This window comes from Lycium barbarum, chromosome 12, assembly GCF_019175385.1.
Source record: "Lycium barbarum isolate Lr01 chromosome 12, ASM1917538v2, whole genome shotgun sequence".
NCBI classification, from domain to species: domain Eukaryota; kingdom Viridiplantae; phylum Streptophyta; class Magnoliopsida; order Solanales; family Solanaceae; genus Lycium; species Lycium barbarum.
The window spans coordinates 70,742,475-70,769,402 of record NC_083348.1 but is presented as its reverse complement, the minus strand read 5'-3'; the positions used below and the strand labels follow the sequence as shown (position 1 = coordinate 70,769,402).

Below are 26,928 nucleotides of genomic sequence, written 5' to 3'. Positions count from 1 at the left end.
TTCAGAATACACAATGTCAAAAGTTCCTTACAGTTCGTGCTTCAAAGCAGAGAACCATAAGTAGTTTTATTGATTCTTTTACAGGCAAACGTTAAGGTACATTAGAAAAGCACTTCTTGTTCTGTTATCTGGATACATCTGAACTCACAGAACATAACATGCTAGACATATCAAACATGTAGTCTAAAATTTTACATGCACTCCAAGCAATGCCATAAACTGAGAAACAAACTCAGGATGACCTGGCCAAGCTGCCCCTGTCACGAGATTTCCGTCTGTGAAGCAACGATCTATCGGTTCTGGTTCTAACCATGTCCCCCCTCCTAGTACCACGTTAAGTTTCACAGCAGGGTATGCAGTACACTTCTTACCCTGTAGTTGTTTAATGAGATACATATTAGAGTATGTACACACCCGTGAACAATGCATGTTTCTATTTTGTTAACATGCTTTAGTTAGTGCATAAGATTATTGAGATGAAATTTCTCATAGTATCAGTATCCTTGTCTTTGGTCGAAAGGGGGAATAACTGAAACACCATGCAAGCACCAAGCTTTTTAACTGCAATTCTAAATGATGTTAAGAGAGTTACCTTGAGAACACCAGCAGCAGATAAAATCTGTTGGCCATGGCAAATTGACGCAACTGGTCTCTTGGATTCCATAAATTCCTTTACCAACTTAATAACACTGTCATCCAGGGCAAGATACTCTGGAGCTCGGCCTCCAGGAATAACGAGCCCATCGTAGGTTGAAGGATCCACACTTTCAAAATCGGCATTTAGGGTAAAATCATGACCTGGCTTCTCACTATAAGTCTGGTCACCTTCAAAATCATGCACAGCCGTGGGGCATTTCTCACCGACTTTCTTCTTGGGGCAAACAGCATCAACATGGCATTCAAGAGCTTGGAGGGACTGAAAAGGAACCATCACTTCATAGTCTTCCATGAAATCCTACACCCCAAAGAAAGTAGACACAACGGCGTACAAATTAGTTGCTAAACAAGATGTCATCAAATACAAGTTTGACAGCCTTAGACCAGGAGAGAAAAGAACTCAAAATATGAAATCTACACATATCCGTGATACTGGTCGCTGACTCAAATGAAAAAAATAAGCCTCTCGTATGGTAGTTTCAAGCCTTCGGTTCATGGAACATCTTTCAGGACATCCAACTCCCAGACCACACCACAGACCCACGGATTCAATTAGATAAAGTAACAGGAAGCATGAAAACATGATCCATAAAGTCGGGAAGAGTGACTCAAGGGAGATAAGAAGATAGAAATCAAGCAGTACACCTAATCTGATAGTGCAAATAGTTTGGCAGAGGAGTACAGGTAAGATAAGGGAGTTCTGAATTGAATTTTTTTTTTTTTAAAATTTTATATCCTGTTAAAAGCAAACCTCACAACTTCTGGAAGGAATAGGCTTTCAGAAAAATAATCTCAAGGAGTCAAGGGCCCAACTATCAGTGATTTGCATAGATTCAAAAGGTGGAGGAAGAGAGAGTCGAGGCTTTCCTTTCTTTTTATTTTCTACTTGAAGGACGCATTTACCAAAATGTGCTATCTCAGGAGCCAAAAGTACAATCCCCGAGAGAATGACAAGAACTGTCACCCATGTCCATACAGAAAATGGAGGACAGAGTATCCAGAAATAATAAATATTGTACTCTAACAGTTAGACACCTCTAATACCATGTTCCTTAAAAGAATGAGTTAGGTAATCCTATACGATAAGCTAGGTAATCCTATACGATAAGCTGTACAAATGGTTAAACTTTTCTTTATAGAGGTAAAAGGTGCTTTGCAATTGCTTAAAAAGAAAAAAACACATTTAGGATATGGCAGAAGGAAGAGATTATCCTAAAACTGTGCTATGAAAGTTACTAAGCTCCCTGGGTGAATTTTTAATATGAAATACTGCTTTTTTTGTTTTTTGTTTTTGAAAATATTGTTTGTTTTTAACAACAGAGAGATACACCACTTCCTATTATGGAGGATATGTAGCGCTTTGAAAGAGCAGCCAGTTGGGAATAAGAGCCATTTGCCTCTACCTTTGCCAGCTCAATCATAGGTTAACGTGGACCTAGCCAGGGACATAAATAGAATATAATTCCTAGGAAATTTGATGAGTCGCTTCTGGTGGAACCAGTACAAACAAAGAGCACCAAGCAGGCAACACAGCCTCTGCCATCCTCCTGACATCACGACCGTACAGCTGACCAAACCGAGAGCATCTTCTTTTTCTTTTCCCTTTAAGTAAACCAAACCAAGAACATCTAATTCTTAAGAATTTACATTGAGTAAATTATGGAGAAGAGAAATAACACACAGTCCAAGTAGGAATTGAAGGGAGCTATTGGCTGTATCATCCTACCTAACTCCAACCTTCACACGCGCGCACACACGCACACACAAAGAGAGCAGTAGGAATCAGGTCAGATTATGCCTACTTGCTACCTCCCACCAGCACACGGGGTAAACGGGTAACTCTATCCACCAAGGCTTATAGGTTCTCTTTTAAAAGGATTGAAGTTGTTGTTTGCCTTTTGCACCTTGATCTGTCTAGCTCTGTTTTGACTAATCCGAATCTGTTTACTGGGTAAAAACGAAATATCTTCTCTCAATTCTTGGCAGAGGGAAGCCCCCATGACCACCGAACCCCATGACCCACCGAACCAGGCTGGGGTAGATAGAGGAAGAGAAGATTTATTGAATGCTCTCGGGCATTTATTGAGGTAGTAAAATATCATGTTTCAGAAGGATCGGGAAGAAATTAGCTACCTTTTTTGCCTCTACTGATATTTGAACCTAGTCTCACATGGTACATTCCAACTTCATTGACTGCACCCTTTTTTTTTTTTGGGAAACTGGTAAATTTGACCACACCCTTAGGTTCACCTACTTAGCTTCACTCTTACAATTCCTAAATGTTGATTACACCAGAAAGTGGTACATTCTACTTTTTACAATACTCTGACAACTACATGTATCTCTTACACAGTCATACATCATGGAAAGCTCTTATCAATCTCTAGAATCTATGACAGTCAAATCTCCTCTTCTTCAACAAATCCTCCATGGGACTAGGAGCACACAGTACCAGAACTAAGTAACAGCTTGATAAGTGATCAATCCATATTGTCGAACTGAAGATGACAGATTAAACTGGAGGCTCTTTCTTATCTATGCAGGCATGGCATGCCAAACAATATCAGGTGATTATCTGATGCCTCACCAGCATGTGGCAAGCAAAATATGACACAACCTTGCGAATAAACATAATGAGAGAATCTTTTTATGGCACATATCGGAAGTTCAATAGGGAGAAAAATTTCTGTCACCTTTATACCAACAGAACCAGCTATATTTAGGAGGATTACATATGTCTGTTGATCTGTTCTACCATAATTGGGAAGAGCAGTTGTTTCAAAGGTCATAAGTCATACCACAATCATTACAACTAATTCATATACAAACATTTACCAGTAAAATGCAATTTAAAAATAAGCATTTCAAATTCTCTCAGCTTAAAAAAATAATGCTACAAGTCATTACTTACCCCACATAGAAATAGGACTCTTTTGCCAGAACCAGTTATGCTGCCACCAAGTGCCTTGACAAAGAGTCGGATGAATTCGGGATGCCCGTCATAAGTAGGTCCAGTGATGAGATTACCGTCGACGGTACATGAGGCCATCGTTTCTGGTTCTACCCAATGGGCACCAGCAGCAAGAAGTACTGGCTTCACAGCAGGAATAGCTGTGCACTTTCGACCTCTGACCACATCTGCAGCAGCCAGGATCAATTGCCCATGACAGATAGAGGCAATTGGCTTTTTCGCGTTGGCAAAGATTTTCACCAAGTCCAAGACAGATTCATTCAAGGCCAGATATTCTGGAGCACGTCCTCCTGGTATGACCAAGCCATCATATTTTGTAGCCTCGATTTCATCAAAAGTTGCATTAAGAGCAAAATTGTGTCCGCGAGACTCTGAATAGGTCTGAAACAATTTTGAATTAAATAAGACTCTGATGCCACAAAAACATTAATACCATCAAAATTTCAAATTCTATAATAAAACAACAGGAGAGTACTAGTGTGTTGCTTAAAGACATTTAAAAAGAGGGTATAGACATAGCAATTTGGTTAAGGAATGTTTAAGGATCACACTCCTTGATTAAGAACTCATCCACCGCATCTCTTGCCCTCAGCTGTAAATTATCCTGATTTAAGTGGTCTGTATATAGAGACACATCATCCAATCGCTTAAAGCTAAAAAAACTGCAATTAAAGATCCCAGTATCATAGCTTCTATGCCCACCAGCAATGAAAGCTCCTTTATTTCCTTGATTTCTAACTCACAATTCATAAAGCACGAACCTTTTGAGATTTGGATTAATGGGTATCCATTCTTTAAACAGAAAACATTGAGTAAAGCTCAGAAAAATAAAAGAACACAATTATCTAACAAGTTTCAATCTTTAACCACAAACCAATACTAATCAGTGAAGCACACACAGAAGGATAAGTTCTAATAGGTAAACATCTAAAAGTCCACCCAAAAGCTACTAAAGAAATATACTACTATGAATAACAACTTTGCAAATTCAAAAAATCATACTCTAGTAATTCATAAAGCAAGAACCTTTGTGGGTATCAAATCTTCAAACAGATAACATAGAGTGAGCTCAGCACAGTGAAATAAAACATTACAATCAATCCAATCCAGCACGAGTCAACTCGATACACACATAACAACAAAATTACAATCATTTCTCAAACTATACTCAACTCCACTTCAACCCCAAACAAGGTGGAATCCACTATATAAATCATCTTTATCCCTCTCTAATTATGTTTTAGGGTGACAGTTGACCAACTTCAACCCTCTCTTCACCAAGAATCTACTCTAAAATACTAGTAAATAATCACATTACATGCCAATTATAAGAACTATTCAGATTAAAATTAACATGAAAGATAGAGAAAAGAAAAGGACCTGATGACCAGAAAGCTGATGGATAGCAGTGCGGCAAATGTCACCTGCTTTCTTTCCAGGACAAACTGCATCAACAGCTACTCCATAAGCTAGTAGAGCTTGAAATGGTACCATCACCTGAAAAAATAACAAATAAAAAGTAAATTCAGTGACCCATAAATCATTGTTAACATGTATACACAGAGACTTGAAATCAAGAATGTGAAAAAATGTTATAAAAAAAAAAATGAGAACCTCGTAGTCTTCAACGTAATCTCCACATAGTAAGAGAACCCTTTTCTGATTCGCCATTTTTCAATGTGTGCGGAAGAGGTTCAGGAATTGATCCGAATATAAGAACACAAGAAGCTGACGAAATGTTGCTCTAGAAACGACAAGTAGAATTGTAGAAGGTTATCCACAAAAATACTCCTATTACTGTTAACTAAAAGAAGGAGAGTTCGGTATCAAAGAAGGTGGACGTGCCGGAGTGGTTATCGGGCATGACTAGAAATCATGTGGGCTCTGCCCGCGCAGGTTCGAATCCTGCCGTCCACGTTTTATGTTTTTCTCTATTTCTTTTGGTGACAAATCTGCAAAAATTGAAATTTGAGAGACTTTTTATGGTTAAACTTCTTTTTTTTCCTCTTTAAAAGGTTGAGTTTTTTTTTAATATTAACCGCCATTTTTTCGTTAAGAGATGTCATTAGCTTATTACAGCCTTATTCTTTTATCCCAAATATGGCTTGCAAACATTAGTGGAGTTCTAATCTTCAATTTAACCATGTTTTTCTTTTTTATTTCTCACCTAATACCTTATACTAAACTCACGTTTTATGTTTTTCTCTATTTCTTTTGGTGACAAATCTGCAAAAATTGAAATTTGAGAGACTTCTTTATGGTTAAACTTCTTTTTTTTCCTCTTTAAAAGGTTGAGTTTTTTTTTTAATATTAACCGCCATTTTTTCGTTAAGAGATGTCATTAGCTTATTACAGCCTTATTCTTTATCCCAAATATGGCTTGCAAACATTAGTGGAGTTCTAATCTTCAATTTAACCATGTTTTTCTTTTTTATTTCTCACCTAATACCTTATACTAAACTGAAATGCCGATTAAATTTAGATACACACCGGGAATTTTAACCATAGAAAAATAAAATGGACACTTCGCCACGCAAAAAAAAAAAAAAAAAAAAAAGAGGGGTTAGGAAACAACAACTTGCTGCGAACAATCACATTTTACCGTCATGTTCAAATAGCTGTGCACTTACACTATAAGATTAATAGTAACTCTATATCAAGGAAAGTTAAGAATCCGCAACTCAAAATCTTGAATCCGCCACTGGTGATATACATGTATGATTTTATGTTATACTCAACCTTGTCGTCTTATTTGGACTATAATTTGTTTAGGATGCTTTAAATATCGTTGAGTTGAACAATAGGAAGTATTTAGATAAAAACATCAAATATGATATTTTGATAAAAATAATTAACAGAAGGAATTTATTATTATAAAGGGGCAGATTTGTCATAAGTATGTGGAGGTCTCTATAATTATTTTTAAAGAAGTTCGAGGGTATTTTGTAAACAAACAATTTTTTAAAAAAAATTGTGCAATGCAAATCATTTTTAATACACCAAATCAAACAGTTAATAAAAAATAATCTCAGCATAACTAATAAAAGCATAGTAATACACACTATTCAGCCATGTTCTTACACACCACCGAATGCCCCGAAGCCCGAAGGGGCAAAAAGGTTAATCGGAGTTCTATTTTTGCAAGGTATTCTGAAACTGAGATACCCCTGGGGACTCCCCGAGCAATTTCCACGGATTAGAGGTGTAGAAGTATCAACCAAAAACATAAAGGGACTGCAAAGTGTTAAACCAGAATTAAAGAAGGGTGAAAAGCCCAAAAAAACAATTTGTGTGAGACTTCGAACAAGCTCTTCTACTGCTTACTGGTGAGCTAAGCCAAGGGTTTTACCTGAAGAAAAAAAGCTAATGGAACCACCAAAACGCAAACGAAACGACGACGACAATGACTACAACACCTTCAAACCACAACCAAACGGCAACATCGACTTATCCCTACTCGAAGCCATAGAAAAATCACAACAAAACCCCGTAGAATCACTCGACATCAAAACAGTCAAAAAACACATCCTCTCATTCGAACGTCGTTTAAGAGAAAACATCTCATCACGTCTTAAATACCCAGACCAACCCGAAAAATTCGCTGATTCTGAAGTGGAGCTCCATGAAGAAATCGAAAAGCTTAAAATCCTCGCTGGTGGACCCGAATTCTACCCGGAACTTGTTAATCTCGGTACAATCGCGTCGATTACAAGTCTCCTTAATCATGAAAACACAGACATTGCTATTGATGTTGTTGGATTATTACAAGACCTAACTGATGAGGATGTTCTCGAAGATAACGATGAACCTGCACAGGTATTCAAGGAAAAAATGTTTTAGGAATAATTTCAATAATATACAATCCAGGATAAAGTATTACATCTACGTAGCCGTATTTTTAATTTACATCCGCATTGCCAACTTACTGTAGACAATGTATAAACCTTGTATAAAAGTGTATAATAATGTATAAAAGGGCCATTTTGGGTAATATTAGAAATATGGGCTATTTCGGGTAAATAGTTTATCCAAATAGACATACGATGTTATTTTCCAAATGTTACCCTAACCTATTTTGGTTTCTGACAACTTTGAGTTATTTTTTTTCAACAGGTATTAGTTGATGCGTTAGTTGAGAACAATGCGTTAGAATTGCTCATTCAGTTACTAGGAAAATTGTCTGATTCGGATCCGGATGAGTCAGCTGCGATTTATAGTATACTTGCGACTATTGAGAATTTCATTGAAGTGAAACCCTCGGTTTCGGAGCTTGTGTGTGAAAGGACTAAGTTGATGAAGTGGTTGTTGACTAGGATTAAAGTTAGAGAATTCGATGGAAATAAACAGTATGCGTCGGAGATTTTGGCGATTTTGTTGCAGAGTAGTACGGTGAATCAGAAGAGATTAGGGCAGTTGAATGGGGTGGATGCGTTGTTACAAGCCGTAGCTATGTATAAATCGAAGGATCCTAAGACGCCGGATGAGGAGGAGATGGTGGAGAATTTGTTCGATGCGTTGTGCTGTTTGTTAATGCCGTTGGAGAATAAGGAGAGGTTTGTGAAATCTGAAGGAGTAGAATTGATGATTATTATAATGAATCAGAAGAAAATGTGCTATGGATCAGCTATAAGGGCGTTGGATTTTGCAATGACTAATTATCCTCCAGCATGTGAGAGGTTTGTGGATGTAATGGGATTAAAGACTGCTTTTCCTGCTTTCATGGGTAAGGCAAGTCATGTTCCCTTTTACTTTAACTTTTGTTACATTTGATGTCTAGCAGAATTATATAGAGGATACATGTAGTCACCCGCAATTTTGATTTGGGGCTGAGATATAGTTTTTTATTGACTAATATGTTAATTTTTTTAGTTGAATGCATATAGAGGACTCATATAGTAGACCATAGCTGGTTTATGACTGAGACATAGTTGATTGCGCTTTCAATGATTGGCTAATTTCTTTAATTTTTCGAGCAAAATGGATGTAAAAGATTCATACAGTGGTTCCCAACTGATTTGGAACTGAGACATACTTGTTGATTGGCTAATTTGTTAATTTTCTCAAAGATTGTCTCATAAACAACTCTTATGGTAGGATTAAATTTCTGTATGAATGGAGTATGATGTTAATTCTTCTTTATAGATATCATGTTTTGATATCTAAATAAGGACATGTTGTTGTTTGTATTCTTCCCCTATCAAGTTGTGACTTAGCTAATAACTTGGCTGTTGGTTGCATAACACCAACTCTGGTATCATCTTTATGGTAATAGCAGCAGTTTTTTATGAGATATAGTAGTTAAAAGTTAAAACATAACTGAAAAAAGTATCACAAGTTCTCAAAATGGACGAGTTTCCATTGCTTGATTTCAGTGAGCTGTTTGGATGGTATGGTGTTTGTACACCTTCTTCTATCATTGACTCATATAACTTATTATGCTAACATGTTTTGTTGTCAGCTTCCTCTGAGCAAAAAGAACAAGAAACGCTACAAAGAAGAACTGGAAGAGCGTCTCGTATCACTAGTTGCTTCGTTATTTGGTAAGGAGGCTTAGTTAACTGAGAACAATCTATTTGAGAAGACACAATTTTGCTATTGTTGACTTACTGAATGTGGAATTTGTGTGCCTGCATATGTGGTAAAAGAGAGATATTATTTCCTTCGTGATGCCAATTTCCTTTCAGATTTCTACCCAACTCCCTGCCATGGCCCAAAACCATTTCTTTTAGCACCTTCGGGTAGTCCAAGGTATGTAGTGGGAAAATTTTACATATGACTGCTCAAAATAGCAAATCTGTAATGTGCATGGGGTGAAACAATAGTTTAGTTGATGCATCCCTAAGCTGTATATAACACAGTATCATCATCTCTTGTGGGGTTCTTTGGGGGTGGGGAGAAAAAGAAAAAAATGCTGCCTTATATTAATATGTGACTGCATTTTTTTAGGGTAATTCTATCAATAATGGGGAAATCTCCCGTATACCTTGGATGTGACTGCCTTAATTTCAGTTTGCTGTTACAGGAGGAATCTTAAGAGGTTCTAGAAGGGATAGATTGTTGAGTAAGTTCGTGGAGAACGAATGCGAAAAAATTGACAGGCTAATGGAGCTCTACATGAGGTGATTGTTCAGGCAACATATGCCTAAGTACCCACTCCCTTTCCTTCTGCTAGGCAAAAAAAGAGTGCTGATAGTTCTATTTTATTACCTTGTGCTGGTTTTCAATATTTTATCCTTGGGGCGATTGCAGATATTCCAATAGAGTAAAACTTGAGGCTGAGCGGTTTGACCAACTTGAACTTGATGATTTGGAGGTCTATTTACTTCTTAGATTTCTCTCATCATTATGTCTTTCACTATAGCATTTTTTTTTTATATTGCCATTATGTTTTAACATGTTTGTAGATGGATGAAGACGAGAAGTACAATAGGAAGTTAGAAGCTGGACTTTACACTCTTCAGGTCAAAGATCTGTTGCATTTTAATTTTTCTACTTTCCATCTCTTTTTCGTGCACATTTCCACTTCAGATCTTGAATATTCTTATCGTCATTTCTTTTTCTCTCTGATCCTGCAGTTGATAGCTGTTATTCTGGGTCATCTTTGGACCTCTGAGTAAGTTCTGGCACCTGGCATACTTTTCTGTTCAGGTGGGATGTATCTAAGTTGCTCCCGCTTAATTGCTCTTCTTAATGCAGGCATCCTCGAATCAGAGCAAGGATTGAACTTCTGCTAAAGCAACAAAAGCTGACTAATCAAGATGTAAAAGATGTTCTTCAGGTTTCTGCTCATGACCCTTTTTTTACCAGCACCATTCTCTCCTTTTCAATTGCTTGGGTTTGCTTTGAATTTTGTTATTATATTATGCATCAAGTTTTCCTGGATTCTTCTGCTTCTCCTGAAAAAAAGTGAAAATTCTTTTATACATTTGGAGACACAGTTAACTTGCGAGAAACAATACCTTTAGGACTTGTAGCCCATTAATGCAAAATCTAATTATAGCAGCATTTTATTATCTTTCACTTTTGATTTTCTTTTCATCCTTGGTTTATTGGAATGTAACACTTTGGTGTTGTTGTGGTAATTTCTGAAGATAGATCTGGGAGGAAGAACTCCTTGAGGACTTTCCTTATCCCTCTTCTTGAGTAGTCTGTGTCGATCTCCTTGATGAAATTCATACTAGTTTTATGTGAAGCGTTTTCCTTCCCATTGCATAGTTCACTTTTTCATCGTCCTGGCCTAGTCTTTCCCTTATTCTGAATAATACTCGATTAAGTCTGTTATGATATTGAAGTTTATTCTTGCGTCGCAGGAATATCATGACAACATAGGAGATCTGGAAGGGCCTGAAGAGAAGGAGAGAGGACAATCAAAGATTCAAAGGTTCATTTCGGCTTTTTGACCGTAATGTAGTTAAAAAATACAGGCCATATCCTTAGAATGCTATGTCAACTTTGGCTATTTAAAACGTGTATTGAGATGATGTCCTCAGTTGTCTACAGTTAGTCATGTCATTGTATTCGTTGATGTAGTGTGTAAGAGCTCAGAGCTACCACCAGTTATTGAGGGTTTACATTTTGACTGAAAATTTGTTGGTACTGAATGCAATTCAGTGTAATTTGCAATGCTTTAATTAGTAGTTTTACCCAGTGTAAGTGCAGTATTTTGTGGAGCATGTCCACATGTCATGTGAGCTTTCACCATCCCAAACCCCTCACTGCCGATGGTTATGCTATTCACTTTAGAAAATGCCTTCAGTTTTAGTTTAGACTGTTTGTTCGAGGTGAATGAGCTTTGCCTAGTGGTGAAAGGCTATTACAAAATGCTCATTTCCATCATGAAGTTTGTTGCTACTTTTACCAACTTGTGCATCATTCACGCAAACCACAAATATTGCAATAGGAAAAAGCAGACGTGAATGAAGCTCAGAACTATGGGTTGATGTTTTTGAATAAAATATAATGACTGAAATAGTACCAGTTTTTAAACTTGAAGCTATGATTTGTTAGGTATTGAATTTTGTACAGTCTAGTGCTTGTTTAGCAATTTATCAAATTCAAGAGCTTATTAATATTAGAAATCCTGTATTCTTTTGGATCTTTTTTGATGCAAGAACAAAGTCAAACCAGATGTCAAACCAGATGGTTCTCATTTGTCGTTGAAGTTCATACCCATTCGATATTTACAGTCTGAAATACATGATATATATGTCACAATACTTGGCACTACTGCATCTCTTTTTGGAAAAATTAATTCTAAGGGATAAATTTGGCCAAAAAGGTCTACGAATATCCTTAATTTACATCTATATTTACAAAACAAGAGTTCAAATACAAATTCGACTCAACTAAATTTAGACTAGTTAACCATCATTTTGTAATGGTTTCCATGACCCCTTGGCCATATGTATATGCAATAATGCAAACAAGAAAAAGCTTCAAAATTATATACCGTATACAACATCCACTTGACTCTAAATCCTAAATGTTGAGTTGTATTAAAATGATATAGCAAGTAGAATGAACATTTACGGACTAAAGACGGTTAACAAGAATGTGTGTGAATCAATTAAATAAGAACGCACTCTTATTTGCTTTAATTTCCCAAACATAAGAATAGCATTAGTCACTCAGGATATATCGAAAAGGCTTCCAAGGAAGAACCAATTTGACACGACTTACAATGTTTTTAGTAAGATTAATCTTTAGGTCTATCATATTTCCAGTGTTTGGGTTGAAGAAAAAAATATTTCTAGCGTTTGGGTTCAAAAAAAGAATCCAGTGTTTGGGTTGAAAAAAAAAAATCACTGTTTGGTAGATAAATTTGTGTAGGTCCTATAATTGGGTTGCACTTGTAATAATGTATTTTGAAAATGTATAAATGTTATCCATCAGTTGTACATATGTCTCCTACGAGATTTATAATGTTCAGAGTAAAACCATCCATTACATAACTGTTTGGGTTTGAATCTCATGTGCTTTGTCTCTTCTAAGTTCTAAATAACTTTGCTTCTAGATATGTTCAAAGATATGACAACACATATTAGCAGAAGCTCGAGCTATTTTGGCTGGAAAGGGAAATATAAATGAGTACAAATGGTGAGATCATTGAAAAATGACATAAATGCAAAACCAAAGACTTGGTTAATTCCATTAATGGGATAGCTTCAAACTGAAAGTATACTACAAAACATTCTAGCCCCTCAAAAAGATTTCCCCTATTAACATTTTCCCATTCTATAATTGCATGAAATCCTATCTATGCACATTAAGAAAATCCTTCCCCATTCTATAACTGCATGAGACTAATCCTACCTATGCACAATTACAAAAGAAAGTCTCAAAAAGTTGTATCATTTCCACATCTCTACAAAAAAAAGCTCTTCCAATCTTGATATATCATGTATGCACACTTCAATGACTTCAAGCCATCAGATGCTCTTACCTCAAGATTGTTACCTGCATAAAAAGGTCATTAAATAGCTAATTCAGCTTTTAGGCAATCAAAAGATCAATTCGGATTCAATATACTTAGAGTTGTCGCATGCACTGTCTTTGGTGGTCAAACACCTACATTATCAACTTTTTTTTTTTTTTTTTTTTTGTAGCACGTTCATTCTCAAGCTTTTCTTATGTTATCATTTAGCAGTATAGTGTGTTCCATAATCAAAAGATTTAATATATTTCATCATAAACAAAATGTATGGACATTAACATAGATTTGGGCTGAGAAGGGAATTGGGGTCTCATAAACACATGCTCCGACATATGCGAACACACGCACTCTTCAAGATAAACATACCTGATGAACTTTCAGCAGATGGCTATGACTCATCCTACAAATGAAAAGCATCAAGCTGCTTGCACAAGATAAACATAGGATCTAGGTCTGGTATCTCTGTCAGTGGTCGAATATCCCAAACCCGAATGACGTCTACATAGCTTGAGGTCTCCATAATCGTCTCAAGAGTCAGAACAATATGAAGTATCCCATCAACAGGACAGAGCTCAAAGGGTTGATTAGACATCCCACTTGAGACAGCAATATGTTCAGTGCGAGGCCATTGCCAATCACTAGAAAGCTTCATCAATACAGAAATTGCTTTCTTACGGATTTCTATGCTTTTAATTCTCCCCATTGCTTTCCAAAAATTATCATCAACACTTACCTGTAATGAAACAGATGAAGCCTCAATTAGTCCCTGCAACACATCAGGGATGTCAACTTCACCAATGGGAGACAGATCAAGAATAGGTGAACAGCAGAGATCAAACAACTCCCTTCCCTCTGTCTGTCCTAATTACTGGACCCAGTTCCTCAAAACGAAAACATCTTGTCTCGATGAATTCAAACTTGGACAAACACCACCTTATATCAATTCAATTTTTAAGTAAGTCCTTGATAAATCTACTTCGCTATCCCACAACATGCAATTACAACAAGGTGGTGTTTATAATTCAGTCAATTGTTTGTTAATGCAATATGATGCAATAACAAACAAAAAGAAATTATAACTTAACTCGATGTAATTACTCAATTCTTCTTCGTATAGAGAAAGGGATTGCTTTCACTGGTCTTTATCTATTACCTTGGCTCTAATCCCAATGGAGGGACACATTTTGTTAAAAGAAATTACAAAAGTAAAAAAGGCCTACTAACCTCCACCTCTTTTGATATTGCATTCTTTATACAGTTTCCATTATTCCAGTATTAATTTACATCTAAAAATGTTGGACATTATTCCAGTGAGAGCTTATTTTATACAGTTTCCACAAAGTTTTAAGAACGTACTCTATTTAGTAATCAAGTTTAAAATTGATGCAGTTTTTTCTCAATTAAACTAACTTCCATTGAAATATTTCCCTATCAGATTTTCAAATATTACTATATATTTTCTGCTACTCTTATTTTTTGATGACAAGGGAACCCGCAGCCCCTTTGGGTGCGCACAAGGTAAACCCCGCTCCTGTGCAATAGCCCGCAAAGCACACAGGAGAGATAACCCGCACTAGGCAAGCCATCTGCGACGAACTCGACCCAGAAGGCAAATCCCCTACTTTCTGTAGGCAGGGGGTTTCGAGCCTGAGACCTCCATTATGAAAGCCCCATGCTCAACCAACTGGGCTGGGAGAGTCCAGCCTAGTAGTTGTAACTTCACTCTACATTACTTAGGTTAGGGGCTCCATTCAAGGCTTCCTTCTTCTGCCTTTCCTGCCCCACTATACATGGGCATACCCATCCCTAAAAATTATATATAAAAGAAATAAACTTCATGCAACGTCAAATTGGACTTAGTATATACTCATGCTCTGTGAGAATTCTGTACAAAGAGAGGTTAGGAAAGTAGCACTGATAGGAAAAGCTTGCTTTAGCATATCCAGAGACAATGAGTAGAAATACATTTTTTAATGAATATAAAATAAGTAGAAAGGCATTGCCAGTTGATTTAAGAGAATTTCTGCTTTAAACTCAAGGAGCATACCTTCCACCTTGTTCCTTGAAAAAGTACAGAATAAAGGTGTATTTTAATGTCAAGGAGATCAATATCTATCAAAGCAGCTGCCATAGCTTTCACCAAGTCCTTGTCATTCTGAGCATCATGGCAGCAGCCCCTAACCCTGGCATCATGTACAAGTATCTTCCAAACAGAACCACTGCTTTTTAGGGTTGGTTCATTGCCGAATATCCAGAGGCAGTGCCTGCAAAAAGCAAGAATTGTTACAGAACCACAGAAAATTCCCTGGAGAGTGGAGACTTAGAAAGTATCTTGAAAAACAGCATACCTTGCTCTAGTTAGTGCTACATTAACCCTTTGACTGTTAGAAAGGAAACCAATTGATCTGTTTGCATTGGAGCGCACCGCTGAGATTATTATTACATCCTTCTCACCTCCTTGAAAACCATCCACAGATCGGACATCCACAGAGAAGTCACTCTCATCATCAGTGCTATACTTAGTTCCAAGGTTCTCTTTAATTGCAGCAATTTGAGCATTGTACGGTGATATAATACCAATACTGATCTTTTCTCCCGAGGAAGTGCATCCTGTAACAGGAAATAAAATCAGAAATTTCGGAAAAATGATATAATGTTCATCTTCACTTGATAATGCCGTTAAATCAATCTTAGTGTACCTTTGAAGAGGTTGGCAACTACCTCACAAACCACTGCTACCTCTACCATGTTCCGGATGCTATGCCCATCAACGACTTCCTCATTTCCACATGCTACATTGATAAAAGAATAAGCACCATAAATTTCACCTTGAAGGTAATGCTTCTGATATCCTGTACTTCTGACATTTGGAGCATCTGTAATCTGATTCTGGTAGAATTCCCTGTTCGGAAATGAGGTTATTGAGGGGTGCATCCTATACTGAAGATTAAGAAGATGTTTCTTGAATCGCAGAAGTGCCAGCCTCTCAAACAAGCTCCGCCCAAACTTGGCCTCCTCGCAAACCTAATTAGAAAAGGACATCTTACTTTCTAACTGTGCAGAATTTTAAAATTAGGTATCATTTAGAGTAGCACATGACAACCTTGCTTTTAACCATGGCAGGCAGTTGCCACTCGTCCCCTATGAGTATGGCATGACGGAGACCAGGAATCTGTAAGGGGATAGTTGACTCGCATTCTTTAAGCTGAGCAGCTTCATCAATAACCAGCAATTCAGCATCTGTCTCATGCAATTTGAAGGAGCTTGAAGCAGTACAGAAAAGCAGGTATGCATTTTTCAAAATTTGATTTTTTATTGAATACTCATCTTCAGGTTCAAAAAAGTTGTTAGGAAGGGATTTGAGTATCTTAAGACACTCTTTTTTGGCCAATTCTATATCAAAAGAGCTGTCAATCACTCGCATCTCTGCTTCTTTGTTTTTAACAAAGACTTCTTTCAAACTTCTACCATTAGAGATAACACTTTGCAATAAACTACTAAGTGAATGTAGTAAGTTTACAGCTCTGATCATGTCTCTTGCCACCACCACAGACAGGAGTGAAGTTGGCAAGTGCATGACAAAGTTAACAACATAGAAAGTAAAAGCCTCCAGTTTGCAGTTTAATCTGCTTGTCACAAAGTCGTCAAAATTTAACCTTGCTTTAGTTTGATGAGAATCATTACAACCCTTTCTTGGAACAGGCCTTGAATGTTTCTTGTCCCGCCCAAACCCTCTGCCACGTCGACTTTCATCATTCAACTTTATTGTTTTGGCAATTACTTGCCCAATTCTCTTGTTCCACTCGTCCTTGAAGCCTTGAGCATACAACCTTTGCGTTTTGTCCTCCTTGTTTCTCAGGCTTTCTTTGCGAAGAACTGCATTCCCTGAATCATTATCATAATTAGTATTATTATCAGATTTCTGATAAAGTTCGGCATCAGCATCTTCCACTTGACCATTCATGGTATAGAGCTGGTACAGCAGTTCAGTGTCTTCAAGTAGTGTTATTAAATACTGCAACGCGTATTTCCAGCCAGAGGCAGGAGTAAAGCACCTTGCTAGAATTTTAGCACGATGATCAAGAAAAATATGAAGTAGCTCGTCTTGGTTATCGATATTCATTCGTTTTCTGTTTCCAAACAAAACTAAATCTCCTAGACCATAAGTCAAAAATTCACATGATTCCAGCACAAGCTTCAAAGCTCGTCCAGAAACTTCTAGGACTGCAATATTAGTTGGAGCACAAGTTACTGTTCTACAATTGAGGCTCAGAAGTAGAAACAACAGTGCACTAACTGTCTTCGTTTTCCCTGTTCCAGGAGGACCCCAGATTAGCTTAGTCGTCTTGTCGTGATGGCAATACTTTGTCGCGAGACAGTTCAGAACTGCTTCTTGTTGGGAATCATTAAGATTGATTAACCAATTAGACGCAAGGATCTTTGATCTGCAAACTCTATACACTTCCCCTTGCAAACAGAGATTACACTTTTCCTTACCCTGCAGAAACAATAGACAAAGTCAAATATTTCAAGTTATGATATACAGAATGAAAAAGTAACAACTTGAAGAATTTGGCGATAAAAGGTAATCTAATAGTAACGTGAAAATTCAGAAGGAAATGTGAAGATTTATCATTCTGGTAAGACTGTTTGAGCAGAATAACAAATGAGAAAAGTACGAAGCTTACAGTCACATAAAAATCAGGTTCCAGTATTTTCTGAATTACTTGGGAGTTTTGCTTTTCCACCCCAAAGCTCAATGAATTCCAGATGCGTGTATTTGTTGTCGTATTTATAAGAGAAACCAAGAACAAAGAGTCCTTTATATGACCTTCCTGAATGTCTTGTTCCACCAAGAAGGGTCTCGATAAGAAGGCCTGGATCTTGATATAATCTTTCTCATCTGTCACTCGCTGAACCAGAGCAATTATATAGGACGTTATGGGTCTGTTTAGATCATCGACGCATGTTGGTTTTACATCTGTAATGGCCAAAAGATCTCCCGGCTCAGGTTCATATGCTCTGCCATCACTACTAATCTCTTTCTTTTCCACCTCAATAATGTATAAGCATTTAGCAGATGGCTTATTGCTCTCCTTTTCCTCAATAGACGATATTTTGCATGTAGATGCACGTGCCACTTTATCAAAGCTAGAAGACAAATCAGCATGTGTTTCCTCTATAAGAGGGAAGACGAATGACTTCATATACAAAGGGATGGACTGAAATGTCGAAGGGATGTTCTTCACCTAAAAAATAACTCAAGATCAGACAACTAGAATATACTTGAGATAGAGATCCAAAACAAATATGCTCAAACATCACGGAAGCTAAGTATATGAAATCTTCATCTTCTACATTCAATGTGCAAAATTAATAACATCAGTTATTACGAGCAATGCTACCTCAATCACACATTGATAGACAGGTTTTTATTTCATCAAATGCAGCCCATTGTCCACATTCATGACTAACAAGTACTATAAGTACCAAAAATGTTAATTCCCATATAGCTGCTCTATGCGCCAACCTCCATCATAAAAAATGCACAACATAACTTGTGAAAAATAAAAAGAACAACTGAAACGTCAAAACGAGATACCTATCCAGTCTAACAAACAACCAAATTACAACAAGTATCATGTAGCAGTTACGAAATTTACAAAATAAAAAGGAAATGATGTTAACTTGAAGTCAGGGTTGGATGTAGTATGAACATTCCACACATACATACACGACACGTAGATACAAGGGCGGATTTAAGTGGAGGTAAGGGTGTTCGCCTCGGCAAAAAATTACAGTGTATAAATAGCATAGATTTTCTGTGTCTATGTACATATATTACCTTTTGAACACCCTGAACATCCGCACAAGGTTAGCTCAAGCGGTCCAAGGTGTTCAAAATTGTCTCTAGCATCCTAGGTTCAATTCCCATCAACAACATTATTTTTTATATTTAGCTTTTGTTGTTTTTTTCAAACAACTGAATGAAAATCCTGAATCCGCCACTGCGTAGATACATATATGGATGCATTCACTGCCACAAAGCATGGTGGATGCAATGATACTCCACACCTACTGACTTAAAATCTGGATAATACTAAGTAAAGAGTGAAAACCCTGGTAACAAATGCCACCAAATGAAACAGGCAAGACATAGAATTAATAACTACAAAAAAACCAAACACCGACAAAATTAGACAATGAAAGACAAGGGCAAAATAGAAGTAAAACAAACCTTGTCCTTGTAAAGGTCTTTGTTAAGGACATCCTTAAAAGACCAAGAAAAAACAACGTCTATAAGTCTCTTTTCAAGAAGAATGGCTTCACTTTCGTCGTCAGTTTCCATTTCTGTCATATTCTGCAAAACCCCATTTCATGATCACAACAAATAATTCAAACTAGAAACATTCTAAGCATATAAAACCATTTCTATCATATTCCACAAGACCCCATTTCATTTTTTTTCCCCTTTTTCTTGCAAAACCCCATTCCAAAAAACAAAAAAATCTTGCAAGACCCCATTTCATTTTTTTTTTCTTTTTCTTGCAAGACCCCATTTCATGATCACACATTCTCAATATATGAAACAAACTAGCAATGTTGTAAAATAGACAAATATAAAGAGAGATGAAGTAGTTTACTGTAAAGTTCGAATGATAACTGCTCCGTCCAAATAGGGGTTTAGCAGTGATTCTTGGAAGAAAGGAAAGCGCTTTGCCAGTAAAGCGGCCAAGGCACAAATTATAAAAAGGTTTTCTGGCCTTCTTGGATAAAGTGCAAACTAGTCCTTAACTTTTACCACAAACTTTTACCACAATTGCGATTTTATCGTCAAACTGTAATGTCCGGTCTAACACAGGCGCACATAAGAAAATTAAGATGGGGCATGTCCATATAATGGAATATGGATATATGTGTATATGACTCTGCGTAGAGTATGAGAGCAATTATGAGCCTAAAGTTGGAAAATAATCACAATTCTGTTGAATAATTATACTGAAGAGTAAATATAACTTATTTGTGTTGTTACAGGGGAAATCTGACCTTTTTCCGTATGTAAAATGTATTAAAATATCTTTTAATCTTGTAGTTTTAATCATGTCACGTAAAAAGTTTAAATTAAAGAGTTGATAAAAATAGAAAGAGACATTCTTTTTTAAACGGATATAAAACTAAGTGTTATTCCTATTAAATCCTTAAACTCGTCCTCAAGTGTGTCTATCAAACACAATCTGACTTATATAGTATTCTATCTTTAATGTAGCAACATACTAATATATATTCTAATTTAATTATGTCATTTTTTAGCTAAGATTAGCAGCAATTTAGAGGGAAAAAAAGAGTAATCTCTTAATTAAGCTGACAGTAGGCGAGCAGAACCAGCAAAAGCTGATACATCCATGACCTAAAGAATAGCTTACCACACGTCTAAAACATTACTTCACCTTCATTACCACAGTTTAATTTTTACTTCTAATAAAAATCAGATTTAGAGGGTTTGATGACGAATTCAGGGGTTCAATAGGAACAACACTTTGTTGAGGTGCCAAAATAAAAAAATAAAAATAAGTTTAGGGGCTGCATATGCATTAAGCCAAAAGAAAAATAAGACTAATAAATTAAAACGCAGAGTATCGTTTAAGATCATGTTGGAGTTACACATTGTCAAAATATCTTTGTACGATTATCAATTCTGCTACATTGGCAAAATCAAGAACAAAACAAGTAGGAGTATTTAATTTAATACTTCATATAACTTGTAGAATTCACCCTTCTCATAACAAAATACTTCTCCGGTTGGATTGATATGTATACTCCACAAACTTCAACAAAAGTCATTGAATTAAGCGTAAGGTTTCTCGGTTAAATTATGCAACATAACAAATGTAATCGAAAATTAAACATAATTTTAAGATCGTGGAACTTAATGATTTTCACAAGATATAATACAATATTAATTTAATCCAATGTTTTAAAAGGCGAGACGTTTTGCACAGTATGGGGCGAGACATAAGCCCCGAAACACTTATCGTAAGTCCCATGAGTCTACGGGACGTAAGTCTCATGTATCTTCAATTTTATAATTTTAGACTAAGAAAATAAGTACAAATAAAATTTTCATTAAAATTATGCGAATAATTCACCAATAATATAGAAAAAATTATTATAATTATTATTTGAGAAAAGTAACAACACAAAATGATCATCGCTGAGATAATCTTTAAAATGAAATCATCATCCAGTTCATCATCGATCTCCATATCTACTAGTTCTTCCCACCCTCAACTAATATTTGCACTGACTTTCGTTTATATATTTCAGAAAAGGAGAAGGGTAAAAGTGTAAGACCAATTACAAAAATGGATAAAGTTGCCTAAGACAATGTTATCAATTTCAGGCATAATCATCTAAAAAACTATTTATGGCAGTGTTATTTTCTATAAGAGTTGTTTTCTTTATTTATATATTTTAGGAAAATTCACTACCACATGAAAACATGATAGTATAAAGTATAAATATCATTACACCAATAATAAAAACGTGATCTATAGCAAAAATACTTTTAAAACAATAAAAATAAAATTTAAGGCTCGGGGCATACACTTTTACGCTCGGGGATTATGCTTTTGGGTCTAGAGCTTACGCCCCAAATTCTAGGGTGTACGTTCTATGGAACTACGCCTTTCATTTGCTTCTCGGAGCGTTTTTTGTACGCCCGTTGCAAAACTCGCCTCAAAAACGCTTTTGAAAACATACCTGAATTCATAACGTTTTCTTGAATTATCTTAGCAGAAGTGATTGATCTTTTTGAAAAAATGATTTATCTCCTTTGCACGGTGCTCTTTCTCACGTTACTTGATGGAAATAATTGTGAATCGCAGTTGAGAGAGGATTAGTTTCTTAAGGCTACTTTGTACTTCAATAACACATAGAGTAGATGTATATGACTAAGATGCTTTTTCTTGATGCATAACAATAAAACATTTAATGAGTTATTTATAGATGGAGAATGATTGCACAAGCATTACACAAGCGCGGCACAGGCTCAAAAGGAAGATTGCCACTAGATTACCACCTCTCATGCATGTTTGACAAATGTCAAACATGCAAAGCTACACCTTTTAATGCATGTTTGACAAGTGTCATTCATGCAAACCCTTCTAATGAATATGTGACACATGTCAGCACAGAGATAGATTCATGATTTAAATTATATGGGATCTATCTTAAGATTGTAGGTATTAAACTCATTATATTTTTAAAGTTATGAATTCATATTTACTATTTAATATAATTTTAGTAATTTTTTTATGTTTCGCGTTGAAAGTCAGGGTTTCAATTGAACCCTGCCTACAAGGCAAGATACGCCTCTGGCCAGACATGCGTTACACGTGTCATGTGGGCTGGCACGTGTTGTGCTGATCAACATGTTTCACATTTCTCAATTACTTTTATCATATATGAATATCTCTTGATCATGAAATTGCCAATTAATTCTCCACTTTCCATCAAGTGGAAAGTTACTTAATTGTCTCAAAAATTACCCCATAAATTCTGATCAATAGTTTTTAATTAGATTTTTTATTTATTAAACCCGACTAATCACCCAGGACATATATCTTATGTGAAGTACAAGCTCACTGATAGAAAATGGAAACTGAAAAGCAAATGAAATATCAATTGCATTTTTATTTAATGCTTGGAATTTTGTAGGAAATATGGAAATCCTCTTTGTTTCATTAAAATAGCTCAATTTGGAGCTGCCTGCATTTGCTTTGTAGAAGCCGCTTGCATTGTCCCTTCTATTTGTTGTCCATCAAGTTATACATTGTTTGAGAATTTGGGTGCTAAATTGTTTTTCAAGTTGAGGCAATGTATTTACCAACTTAAAAGGGCAGCCCGGTGCACTAAGCTCCCGCTATGCGCGGGGTCCGGGGAAGGGCCAGACCACAAGGGTTTATTGTACGCAGCCTTACCTTGCATTTCTGCAAGAGGCTGTTTCCACGGCTCGAACCCGTGACCTCCTGGTCAACTTCTGATAGAAATTTGGTTAGTATGGCCAGAGTATTAATATACTTGATGTCAAATGGACAGGTAATCCGCCCAAAAGTTATTTGGATTGTCATGGACTGAGTTAAAACGGGCTAAATAATAAGTTAATACTCAATTCGTGTAGCATTTACATAATTTTAATATCTTTATTTATTATAATTTTTTTAACTACCTAATAATTTTTTTAATAGGCTATATATAGCATATGCAACAAAAAAAAATATTATCAAAAATATTGGAATAAATTTTCTCATGAGTCAATTTAGACTACACATTTAGCCTAACTTTTAACGGTGACTCACTTTACTCGGTTAAAATGAATTACGCTAATAAATGAGTGGGTCACAAACCCACCCAAACTCAAACGATTTGGATGAATCATGTTTTCATAAGCTATTTTTATCATCCCCATTATTATCTATAAAATCGTTGTCATAATGCTACTTACCGACATGTATTTGGATGACATTTTTCTTTTAGTTTGATTAGTGTACAAATTGTAATAACAAATTTGATTATGATATTTTGTGAACAGAAAAGGAGAAACCGGATTAGGTAATAGCGAGCGCCGAATTCATTTATCTTACGTGATAGACCGTCAGTATCTTTTTTTTTTGTTTTGACGAAGAAGATAATCAAATTCTCATATAAGGTAAACCAGTCCCGGTAGTCGACTTACATAGCATAGTTGGAGCATATTTAATATGAATATTTACAACAGGAGCATAGATAGTTAGACACTGATTATTACAAAAAAGAACATTTTTCCTTCCTTTAGCCTTTCTACGGAAGGATGTCCATATTTTATTAGCTTCAAGTATATCAGCTGCAAACAACGGAGGTTATTCAAAAAGTTGTAGCGTAGTTGCAGTAGTGCATGCTGAATCCATTCCTATTTGCGCTAGTTTGTCAGCCAAAAAGTTCTGCTCGCAATATACATGCATATTGAATTTGTGGATCATTTAGCAACGTGATCAAGTACCTGCAATCATTTAGAAGTGTTAGTAAAGATCATTATCAGTTGTAAGCAGTTGAATTACCTACATTGAATCTGTTTCAATTTCAAGGGGAGACAATCCATATTTGTAAGCTATATATATATATATATTAAGACCTTGCAGCAGTGTTCTTAACTCAACTACTACTATTGAGTGACATTGAATAGATTATGTAAATCCCAATAGCCAATTACCTTGATTGTTTCGAAATACCCCACCAATCCACAAGAACCGGAGGCAGTGAATAATGAACCATCAACATTCAGTTTAATAGATGTACCAGCCGGCGGATGCCATTTAACACAAGTTGTATGCTTTGGAATACAATTATGAGCATTAGTTTTTAAATAAAAGAATTCTGCAGCTTGCTTATAAACGTGGGAGAATTCGACGACCTTGTCTTGATTTTCAAAGATGTTTTTGTTTTGCACACACCAAATATTTCAAAGACAAACAAAGATGAATAGTTTGTGAGGTATTATAAGAAGCAGGTAGTTTCAATTTACGACCTATAACGTCCTCCAAGAACTTTTAGCCCTGAATGCTACAACAGCCTCTTCAGGATCTTGGATTTGAAAAAGTATAGTTTGGGGCCGCGAATTATTAGAAAAAGAGCTACGATGGAGCAGTGGCGGAGCCAGGAATTTAGTGAAGGGTATGCAAATTTTCTTCTTACTTGTGTTAAGGGTGTGCAAAATTAAATATATACGCATTGTAGCTAACATTTAACCTATGTACACCGCGTAATTTTCCGACGAAGGGTGTGCACCTGACCACCCTTCGCCAAAGGTGGCTCCGCCCATGCGATGGAGAGTTGCGATTAGTGAGGAAGTTTATGTTTGGAAAGATCCCTGAATTGCTAATGTCACTGGTTTTAAAACTCATAGAACTATTGTTTCAAATTATTTTAGATTTAAAAATGTTTGATCTTATTGATGTAGAATCCAAGACTTGGAAGATGGATGAATTAGATTTGAATGATGTTAATATTGTTTTGACTATTCCTTTATCTACTAAGGTTCTAGGAATAAATTAATTTGGCTCTTTACTAAATTAGGTACTTAGATTAGATCGGATTATCAGCGAAATATTTAAGCAAGCAGGGGTTACTAGTGGTAATATTGCTCAATCTAGTAGTTATGCTTTTTCTAAAGCTTTTTGAGATTTAGGGAAATGAATATAAAAATAAATATAAATATTTTCTAAGAAGGTGTGTGCTTAATACCTCACCAGTAAACAATTTTAGTGGAAAACGAATGTATCATGTGAGAAGTATTTGTAAGAGACATAGTTTAGAAGATGAAACTGTGGAACGCATGCATTTTAAGAGCCAAGATTCTCAAATAATTTAAAAAATGAGCCCTATTAATTGGAATGATCTTGACAATATTACTGACTTTTTTTTGTGGTGGAATGATAAGATTACTATGGCAAAAAAATGTTCTAATTCTGCTAGTATTCTGAATTTGATAGTAATAATAATGTGGCATATAAGAAAGTCTAAGAATGCTTGGTGTTTCAATAATAAATCAACTGATCCTCCAGACATAATGACCAAAGCTTTATTTGAGTATAATGAGTTTCTTGAAATAACGCATGGTGACTGCTCAAATGGTAACTTACAAGAGAACTATGAATATCAACTAATAGTGTCCGAATATGGAATTTGTTTATTTGTTAATGCAGGGTTACAAGTTAGTTCGAAGAAGGCGAACATTGGTTTGGTTGCTACGGATAGCAAGTGTGTATTGCTTCATTTCCCTGGATCCCCACTTTGGTTTGTTGGGAAGTTCATGATTGTTGAAGCGTTTGCAATTAGAAAAGTTGTGGAACAAGCGTTACAACATGGATGGCGGAAACTTTATCTCTTCTCTGATGGTAAAGATGTAGTGATTTTGGGAAAAAAATGTGAAGGCTACTTGGGACGTGAATGTAGCTTGTGAAGATATTTGAAACATGTCTTTATGTCTAGATCGTGTTGTGTTTTCACATATCCTTAGAAGGTTTAATATTGTTGCTTATAACTTAGCTAAGTTTGCAATTTCTTTATTACACGAATTTCCTTGGCAAAGAATATTCTCAAGTTAAATTGTGAATGATGATGTATGCTATTTTGGACATATCATCTCCTTGATGAATTAATAGATGAAGATTTCTGCTGAAAAAAATAATTATATTTGTACTCACTGTCTTCGATTTTTTATATACGACCTTAAAGTTAGTACTAGAAACTAGAATATGATATTCTAAGGCCCAAGCTCATATTCTTTTAGTCTTTTACAAAAAATAGTCTGTACTGATTGACTAATTCAAAAGCTTTTGGTAGTTGATTCGGAGGTGAGTTATACAAGTATTAAAATCTGTATAAGTAATATCATGTTTGATAGTTCGTTAGGAGGTAAGTAATTCATTTATAAAATTAATACGATGTTTGGTTTATAATTTAGAAACCCACATAACTATTATGTGTTGTGTATAAGTTATAAGAGAATCTATGTATTATTCTATGCAAGAAAGAATGTGGAATAACTAATACGTGAATAACCATACCCTACATAAGATATTACCTAAATTTCCTCATAACTAATTCATATATTATGATTACATGCAAAACTCTAACCAACTACCAAACAACCCCTAAATTCCACCAGTACATCCGATCACAAATCACATTTTCAACTTTTGCATTCTCACGAAAAAGGAGTCCGCAACTTAAATGATCCTAAAAGTGGGATTTTGATCCAAAATAACCCACAAAAAAAAAAAGTTACAAAAGTACCTCTTGGGCACAAAATTAGTGCGCAATAGGAGTT

At 35.9% G+C, this 26,928-nt stretch overlaps 3 protein-coding genes and 1 non-coding gene across 7 annotated transcripts; 2 read left to right on the top strand and 2 right to left on the bottom strand.

The window, feature by feature from the left end:
* Positions 1 to 14: 14 nt before the first annotated feature.
* On the bottom strand, positions 15 to 5,413 carry LOC132622305 (protein DJ-1 homolog D). The gene is made up of 5 exons (XM_060336890.1): positions 5,243 to 5,413; positions 5,009 to 5,125; positions 3,569 to 4,009; positions 593 to 955; positions 15 to 372 (listed from the first exon to the last, which is right to left on the bottom strand). The coding sequence occupies exons 1-5, from the start codon at positions 5,297 to 5,299 to the stop codon at positions 184 to 186; spliced, it is 1,167 nt and encodes a 388-aa protein (XP_060192873.1). The 5' UTR covers positions 5,300 to 5,413; the 3' UTR covers positions 15 to 183.
* Positions 5,414 to 5,463: 50 nt separating this feature from the next.
* TRNAS-AGA (transfer RNA serine (anticodon AGA)) lies at positions 5,464 to 5,545 on the top strand. The gene has a single exon. It is a non-coding gene; the product is annotated as a tRNA-Ser (tRNA).
* A 1,279-nt stretch (positions 5,546 to 6,824) lies between these two features.
* Positions 6,825 to 11,275, top strand: LOC132623416 (uncharacterized). Its single transcript, XM_060338166.1, has 9 exons — positions 6,825 to 7,444; positions 7,742 to 8,356; positions 9,087 to 9,168; positions 9,651 to 9,747; positions 9,878 to 9,941; positions 10,033 to 10,089; positions 10,204 to 10,241; positions 10,325 to 10,406; positions 10,939 to 11,275. Exons 1-9 carry the CDS (start codon positions 6,995 to 6,997, stop codon positions 11,026 to 11,028), a joined length of 1,575 nt encoding a protein of 524 aa, XP_060194149.1. The 5' UTR covers positions 6,825 to 6,994; the 3' UTR covers positions 11,029 to 11,275.
* Positions 11,276 to 12,741: 1,466 nt separating this feature from the next.
* LOC132623414 (uncharacterized) lies at positions 12,742 to 22,021 on the bottom strand. Of its 4 annotated transcripts, none has more exons than XM_060338163.1 (9): positions 21,822 to 22,021; positions 19,300 to 19,422; positions 17,750 to 18,310; positions 16,165 to 17,559; positions 15,761 to 16,085; positions 15,410 to 15,671; positions 15,109 to 15,325; positions 13,428 to 13,827; positions 12,742 to 13,084 (listed from the first exon to the last, which is right to left on the bottom strand). In XM_060338163.1, the coding sequence occupies exons 2-8, from the start codon at positions 19,417 to 19,419 to the stop codon at positions 13,462 to 13,464; spliced, it is 3,246 nt and encodes a 1,081-aa protein (XP_060194146.1). In that variant the 5' UTR covers positions 19,420 to 19,422; positions 21,822 to 22,021; the 3' UTR covers positions 12,742 to 13,084; positions 13,428 to 13,461. The 4 variants fall into 4 exon arrangements, with proteins under 4 accessions (XP_060194146.1, XP_060194147.1, XP_060194145.1 ...); XM_060338164.1 differs by lacking the exon at positions 21,822 to 22,021 and adding an exon at positions 21,667 to 21,802; XM_060338162.1 differs by lacking the exon at positions 21,822 to 22,021 and adding an exon at positions 19,706 to 21,644.
* Between the last annotated feature and the right edge of the window lie 4,907 nt (positions 22,022 to 26,928).